Source organism: Triticum aestivum, chromosome 4B (genome assembly GCF_018294505.1).
Source record: "Triticum aestivum cultivar Chinese Spring chromosome 4B, IWGSC CS RefSeq v2.1, whole genome shotgun sequence".
Lineage (NCBI taxonomy): Eukaryota > Viridiplantae > Streptophyta > Magnoliopsida > Poales > Poaceae > Triticum > Triticum aestivum.
The window spans coordinates 157169612-157177414 of NC_057804.1; the positions used below are offsets into that span (position 1 = coordinate 157169612).

General features: G+C 44.4%; 1 protein-coding gene across 8 annotated transcripts; it reads right to left on the bottom strand.

Moving 5' to 3' along the window:
- Positions 1-307: 307 nt before the first annotated feature.
- LOC123091585 (uncharacterized) lies at positions 308-5372 on the bottom strand. 8 transcript variants are annotated; one of them, XM_044513151.1, is made up of 3 exons: positions 3817-5372; positions 3628-3682; positions 308-3496 (listed from the first exon to the last, which is right to left on the bottom strand). In XM_044513151.1, the coding sequence occupies exon 3, from the start codon at positions 3410-3412 to the stop codon at positions 2483-2485; it is 930 nt and encodes a 309-aa protein (XP_044369086.1). In that variant the 5' UTR covers positions 3413-3496; positions 3628-3682; positions 3817-5372; the 3' UTR covers positions 308-2482. The 8 variants fall into 8 exon arrangements, with proteins under 8 accessions (XP_044369086.1, XP_044369084.1, XP_044369085.1 ...); XM_044513149.1 differs by having other exon boundaries at positions 308-3509; XM_044513150.1 differs by having other exon boundaries at positions 3775-5372.
- Between the last annotated feature and the right edge of the window lie 2431 nt (positions 5373-7803).

The following is a 7803-nucleotide window of genomic DNA, read 5'->3' on the forward strand; positions in this document are numbered from 1 at the left end:
TTTCATACATATTCCATCCTCCTATCATGCGATTTTCTAATATCAAAGTTCAGTTTGTCTGTCATGCATCAATTTGTTCTAAAGAACTAAATTTTTATTCCTTTTTCTTGTCGGCTTGACTTGACATGGCAAAGAGAAAGAGGGAGGAACACATAATGGTAGGGGATGGTGTTAGTACTCAGGAAGCATGGAAACAGAAGCGAAAGAATTATGAAGATTTTGCTGGTACTGATGTGCAATAGAAGGTCGAAGTCCACCAAAAAATTGTACAAACACGATATCCCATGCTACGCCAGCTGCAAAACAATTCAAACACAAACGAATAACTGCCACCAAACAAGGAACCACAACCCTAGTTGTTACATCTCCTTTTTCCATAGTACCAACATCTACATGAGTTACTCGTTTGGCAACTCTGCTAGTGGCAAGTTCCCAAGGTCCCTTGCCACCTGAAACTGCTTCCGAAGCACTCTTAACACAAGACGAGTAGGCAAGATTAGATGAACCTTGTGATCTTCAATAACAACAAGGTAGTTGCTCGAGTTAAGTTACAGTTGCATGCTTCCTTATATGTAGTCTCACAGTTTGATGTATGCTAACACTTCCCATGTTCGTTGTTGAACTAGCACCTAGGCACAAGGGGAAACAAACATCAGGGTTAATGATGGTGCTGGGTGAAGGTGGAGATGATGGATGGCACTGGCTGCGTGGATGGCTGGGAGGTGATGGTGCTGCTGGTGGATGGATGGCGCTGGTTGGCGCACCACCACGCCGGCGTCGCCGTGGCGGCGGCCGGAGGTGGAGAAGGAGGTTGGGGGAGAGAGATGTGTGCCAGGCCCGATCGGATCCCTCCAGCGCCTAGGGATTTTGTTCCCCTCCTCTCATCTGCACTTTGTGATTTGGCCATCTTTCTTCTCTTCTTTCTTCACAAGAAGGTCCTCCCACTTCTTTATCTAGCCCCCTGGTTACTTCTCTTCATATCACACAAGTCTCTTCTTCCTTCTCTTCTCTTCTTCACTCTTCTCGATAGCCACATAGACGGAATCTTGACGATTATTAGTGCCTTTGCGCACATTTCTGCAAGATAGACCAAAGACTAGTAAATGATCCTTTTTGATGATTATCAAGCAATATTCAATCAATCATGGCAAGAATGGACGAATATGTCACGATAGATGCTATATTTGAGTACCAAAATTATATATGTGAAATATACTTATCAAGTTCCCCCACACTTAAATCTTTGCTTGTCCTCAAGCAAAGGCATATGACAAGAGCAAGAATGTGAATAGTGAACTGAGTAAAGAATGTCCAAGTGAAGCAGATCTCTAAACAATGCATGCTTTTGGACTTAGCTAGTGAAAATTGATGGTTAAGAGTGCTACAAAGCAGTAGGATACTAGTAAGCATGACCATTTTAAACTTTTACAATGATAAAAGAGGATCAACAAGTTTAAATGATGACTGCGCCAAATGGTTCCTAAAGAGAGCACGATCCAAAAAAATAAAAAGAACTTAAACTTGTGATTTGATCACTTATTACCAGGAACATTGTGGTTGAACCACTTACTGAATTTGAAGGAAGCAATGATAATATTTTATTGACCTTACCAAAGGAACATACCACCGATCCCGAGAACATGGTATACACCTGGCTCAACCAATTATTAGTTTTTTTTGTCTGTCTCCCCAAAGTAACATACCACCGATCCCGAGAACATGGTATACACCTGGTTCTACAATTACATTTTTATAATATAATTTACTCCTATCCGATCCAACCAGATTTCACAAGCCACCGATCCAGGGAACATGACATGCTACTGTTAGGTAGATCAGATAATTATTCATTATAAGATAATGCTTTTTATGAATGAACAACACATAAGCACAAAAAAAGGAATCTTCACTTCTCCATGTCTGGTTCACATGCTACCGATCCAGGGAACATAACATGCTAATCCATAGTGGTTAGGTGATTGCTCTCAAAAGGAACACACTTGGCACAAATTCAACATCTAAACATGGTGATCTAGGTATATTGAGGTAAAAGCAGAAAATGATTAAGTTTTCTAGTGTACTAGGGATTTGAGAACTCAAAACTAATAACTTTCACTAATTTCAGCAAAGCAAGCAATATGTAGATCACTAGTTTACATGGCATTCAACAATTAGTTCGCATATTCTCATCAAGCACCATATGTCAAATAAAATTCAGTGGGGCAACATTTAAGACATGGCTTAAGCAACCCAAATAACATTTTATTTCAGCATGTATCAATGGATGCTATACTCAGAATGGGTCATGAAACAGCTCACCGGGCGCTATGAAGTAGCACTCGCTTGATCACTCTCTAAGCTGCAACTCTTCTCTTTTTGCTTCTCTATCCTCATGCCTACTCCAGCTTCTCTCTTCATGTGTGCTCATTGCTTCTCCTCATCCCCATGCCATGGGTCCACCGGGGTCCCAGGGAATGTCATCTCAAACTTGGTCAGCACGTAGTGGATCATGCACAAGCAACAACCTGAAAGAGCACTCAAGCAAGGAGGCGATACAAGTGACAGGGGTAATGCCCTCTAAATCATCAATAGAGTACCCAATTACATAAGCATAGCTATAAAGCACATGTTTAGGATGGTACAAATCAGTAAGCTCAATGCTAGTATTAGAATCACACGTTTCATTAAGCATGGGTATAGCATCAGGAACATAAGTATCATGAACAGAGATATGAGCAATGCCACTAACAGGGTATGTATGATCATGTCCAAGCAAATAGTTTTTCAAATCTACTTTAACAGATGGCATCATGCAATGCAAGGTAGAAGCAAAGAAATCACAAGGCATCATGTCATCAAGAGGATTGGGTAAACCTGACACATCACGCTCATGTATGACAATAGGCCAATGGATCTCAGGTTCTTCATCTTCATCTACAACAACTTCTTGTACTTCTTCGAGAGTAGTAAATGATGAGTCTCCAACTTGATCACTTGGTAATTGCAGCTCTTGATCATCTTGTTCCTTGTCTTCTAGTTCATCTTCTTCAATCTGAGGTATCTCATGCTCAAGGCACTTGCTATCGTGCTCAGCTGGATGTGACGGTATTGGAACCTCACATGTATCAAGGGGAATTCCAGAATTACTCAACTCAAGCTGTGAAGAAATAGTACTGCCAGCGTTGATGTTCTTCTCAATCTTCTTTACTTCTTCCACTAGCTCATTCCCACTCTTGATCTTCTTCATTTCATCTAGTATAACCTTCCTAATAGGATCATCCTCGGCACTCCAAGTGAACTCGAGACTCAAAAGTGTGAGCTTGTCTATGTCATCGAACTCATCTTGAGTGGGCACTTGTGTTGAAGGTGTTGGTTGACCAAATGGAGGACCATTTAACTCCATTGGCAACATCTCCTGGTGCTGAGGTATATGAATAGGAGCTGAATAAGACTGTTGTGGAGCATAGTTGTGGCTCTCCTCTTCATACCTAAATCCCTGCATTGGATAACTAGAGGCAAACAATGAGATCTCAGGGTTGTTATTCCTATATGATATATTATGGTTTCCAGGCCACCCATATGAGTAATTGTTTTGGCATGAGCCATGCTGTTGAGAAAAGTTCATACCAAAACAATCCGGAGGATGAGAGTAACCACGCTGACATTCAGCGGGTGAATGGCCCTGAAATCCACAAATATGGCATGTAGGAGCAACATAAGGATGGCCTCTAGAATAAGCATCATAAGAGCTAGACATATCCTCAAAAACTATACCTCGCTGCCGAGCTAAATCATCTAACTGATGGGAAATCTTACTTATCAAGTCTTGAATAGTTTCCGTGCTGTTTGTACTGTTGCTCGCATAAGCATGATGATCTGAATAGTAAGCCATATCTGAGAAGATGCAATAACCTGCAGAATGACAAAGCAAAGAAAGAGAAAATAACTGGAATAAGGTTTAGGGGTTAGATATATATCACATATATATAAAGCACAAAAGGTAAACAAGCTAAACCTAGTCTAAAGCCTCACACAAACGCTCGACGCTAGTCCCCAGCAATGGCGCCAAAATGATCAATTGATAGTACAGCGGGGTTTTTACGCCCCAAACTACGGATGTCGTGTTCTCCAAAGGGACTAGGAAATCAGCGGCTACGCTCGACTAAAGCTAGGTAATACAATTCAGATGATGGGAACACAAAATAAACCTAAACTATGAAGATTGTCGCCAATGAAAATGCGTATAAGCAAAGGTAGATTCAGATTTTACTAACTTTCTTTGGTAATTTTGTTTTACTAGAGACGCTAAAACACTAACATAAAGGGAAGCAATGGGACACGAACACATATATTACTATCATACAAGTAACAAAGGGGAAGAAAGAATGCTATTACAGAGACAGAAATATATCACAACACAAACATATATATATTCACATGAACGTAACTAACACAGGGACTACAGAACACACATAAGCACACATATGCGAACAGAGTACTACACCATGATTCAGGTTACACAAGTAAACAAATTAAACAAGCCACTTGACTAGTATCACAGATCAACAGAGTAGTATTGAACAACTAAAAATAGACAGTAGAAGTAACTAGTACAGGAAGCAAGTACTCTTAGAATCTGAATTTTACAGACTACACGTCATAAACTACAGAAAAATTCAGAGAAGAGAAGGAGAAAGAGAGATGGCAGCAGGAGATTAGAGAAAGAAGAAGCAGCAACTGGGGCATGGAGAAAGGAGCAGCAGCAGTACGGGATTCAGAGAAGAACAAAGAGCAGCAGCTAAAGAGAAGGGCAGCAGGTTGAGGCAACAGCAGCAAGGGGCGCTGGAGATGGAGTAGTAACAGTAGGAAGAGAAGAAGGGCGGCAGCACGGGGTTCAGAGAAGAGCAGCAGCAGGTGGCGCGGGGAAGGTTAGGAGCAGCAACGAGATTGGGGAAAGAAGAAGGTTAGGAGCAGCAGGATATTGAGAGTGGTGGCGCTGGGTGCTGTGGAGGCACGGTGGTGGTGTTTGATGTCGTGGTGGTGAAGTGGAGATGCGGAGGTGCTGGGTGAAGGTGGAGATGATTGATGGCACTGGCTGTGTGGATGGCTGGGAGGTGATGGTGCTGCTGGTGGATGGATGGCGCTGGTTGGCGCACCACCATGCCGGCCTGGCCGTGGCGGCGGCCGGAGGTGGAGAAGGAGGTTGGGGGAGAGAGATGTGTGCCAGGCCCGATCGGATCCCTCCAGCGCCTAGGGATTTTGTTCCCCTCCTCTCATCTGCACTTTGTGATTTGGCCCTCTTTCTTCTCTTCTTTCTTCACAAGAAGGTCCTCCCACTTCTTTATCTAGCCCCCTGGTTACTTCTCTTCATCTCACAAGTCTCTTCTTCCTTCTCTTCTCTTCTTCACTCTTCTCGATAGCCAAATAGATGGAATCTTGACGATTATTAGTGCCTTTGCGCACATTTCTGCAAGATAGACCAAAGACTAGTAAATGATCCTTTTTGATGATTATCAAGCAATATTCAATCAATCATGGCAAGAATGGACGAAAATGTCACGATAGATGCTATATTTGAGTACCAAAATTATATATGTGAAATATACTTATCACGCGACCTATCAACGCATGATTCAAACATGCCTGGAAAAGCAAATTGGCAAAATAGTGGAGGCATACGTGGACGACGTGGTCATAAAAACAAGACACATCAAAACCCTAATAGACGACTTGAGGCTTACGTTCGATAACCTCCGAACATACGACATCAAGCTGAACCCAGAAAAATGCGTTTTCGGCGTTCCCTTCGGGAAACTGCTGGGCTTCATTGTTTCCAATAGAGGAACTGAAGCGAATCCGGCAAAAATCCGAGCTCTGTCCCAGTTGGCTATACCAACAGACCTCAAGCACATCCAGAAACTAGCTGGATGCGTGGCTGCTTTAAGCTGCTTTATCTCCAGGCTAGGAGAAAATGCATTACCTCTTTACCGCCCTCTTCGGCGCACCGAACACTTCGTTTGGACGAATGCATCCGCGGCCGCACTGGACGAAATAAAGACCTTATTGGCCAGTAATCCAGTCCTAACAGCGCCAAATATTGGCGAACCTATGCAGCTATACATAGTTGCAACACATCAAGTTGTAAGCGTAGTGCTCGTCGTCAAACGAGAGGTTGAAGGATACAAATTCCCGCTCCAGAAGCCGGTTTATTACGTATCCACTGTCCTCACCCCATGCAAATCCCGATACACACACTATCAAAAATAGCATACGCGGTCTTCATGGCATCCCGGAAGCTATGGCACAACTTTCAAGAGTGTTCGATTATGGTGGCCTCCGAAGTACCACTCAACGACATAATAAATAACCGCGACGCTACGGGCTGGGTCGCTAAATGGGCCATCGAGCTCCTTCCGTTCGACATAACATACAAACCACGGCGGGCCATCAAGTCGCAAGTACTGGCTGCCTTTGTCGCCGAATGGACAGAAGCCGAACTCCCTAAAGAGTACGGCGCGTACTCTAACTGGATCATGCACTTCAACGGCTCTAAAATGATGGCCGGATTGGGAGCAGGTGTAGTCCTGACGTCTCCTACTAGAGACACGGTCCAGTACGTCCTCCAAATATTATACACAGACTCCAACAATGTAGTTGAATATGAGGCTCTATTGCACGGTCTTCGGATGGCAGTCTCTATGGGCATTCAACGCCTAGAAGTGCGCGGGGATTCAAACCTCGCAATATCACAAATAAACGGAGATTTCGATGCCAAGGATCCAAAAATGGCGGCCTACCGTAATGCCATCCTCAAAATGTCAGCTCGGTTCGAGGGGCTCGAATTCCACCATGTGGCTCGCGAAAACAATCAAGCGGCGGATATCATCGCCCGCATCGGTGCTAAACGCGACCCTGTTCCACCTAACATATTCCTAGAAAGGCTGTTCAAGCCATCCGTGGTATGGGAAGGGGAGTCCGGCAACACTAGCATGGATCCGAATACACCCCCAGATTCTGGACTATCAGACATAATCGGAGGCTCCACCACCGAAATAACATCTTCGGCCCACGAAGACATGGGTGTAATCGCCCCGTGGACTGAGCCTTTCTTGGCCTACCTAAATAGGCAGGAGCTCCCTGAAGACCAAAATGAAGCATGTTGCATCGTTCGGCATTCTAAATCTTACAAATTCAATGAAGGGGAACTCTATAAGAAAAGTGTGACCGGAGTGCTCCAAAGGTGCATCTCCGAAGAGGAAGGGCGGCAGCTCTTGGCTGAAATCCATGCCGGCCTGGGCGGGCACCACGCCACGGCTCGAGCACTAGTTAGCAAGGCCTTCCATACAGGCTTCTATTGGTCGACAACCCAAGCAGACGCACATGACCTTGTCCAACATTGCGTCGGTTGCCAGCTCTTTGTCAATCAGAGTCATATGCCCCCTACCGCTCCCCAAACAATCCCCATAACTTGGTCCTTCGCGGTCTAGTGGCTGGTATGGTCGGACCTCTTAAAGGGGGAAGCCATAAGAAAAAATACTTATTGGTCATGGTGGACAAGTTCACCAAATGGATAGAAGCCAAACCAGTCAAAACGGCCGAATCCGGACCAGTAATAGACTTCATATCCGGGGTTGTACACCGATACGGCGTCCCCCACAGCATCGTCACTGACAATGGCTCAAATTTCACAGCCGATGAAGTGAAAACTTGGTGCGGCAAAATGGGCATTAAGCTCGACTACGCTTCCGTCTACCATCCCCAAACAAACGGTCAGGTCGAACGGGCAAACGGTCTCACCATGAG

What these genes read in the sequence shown, in the direction of transcription:
- LOC123091585 (XM_044513145.1), bottom strand. Translation starts at nt 3,625, where the DNA reads ATGAACTTTTCTCAACAGCATGGCTCATGCCAAAACAATTACTCATAT.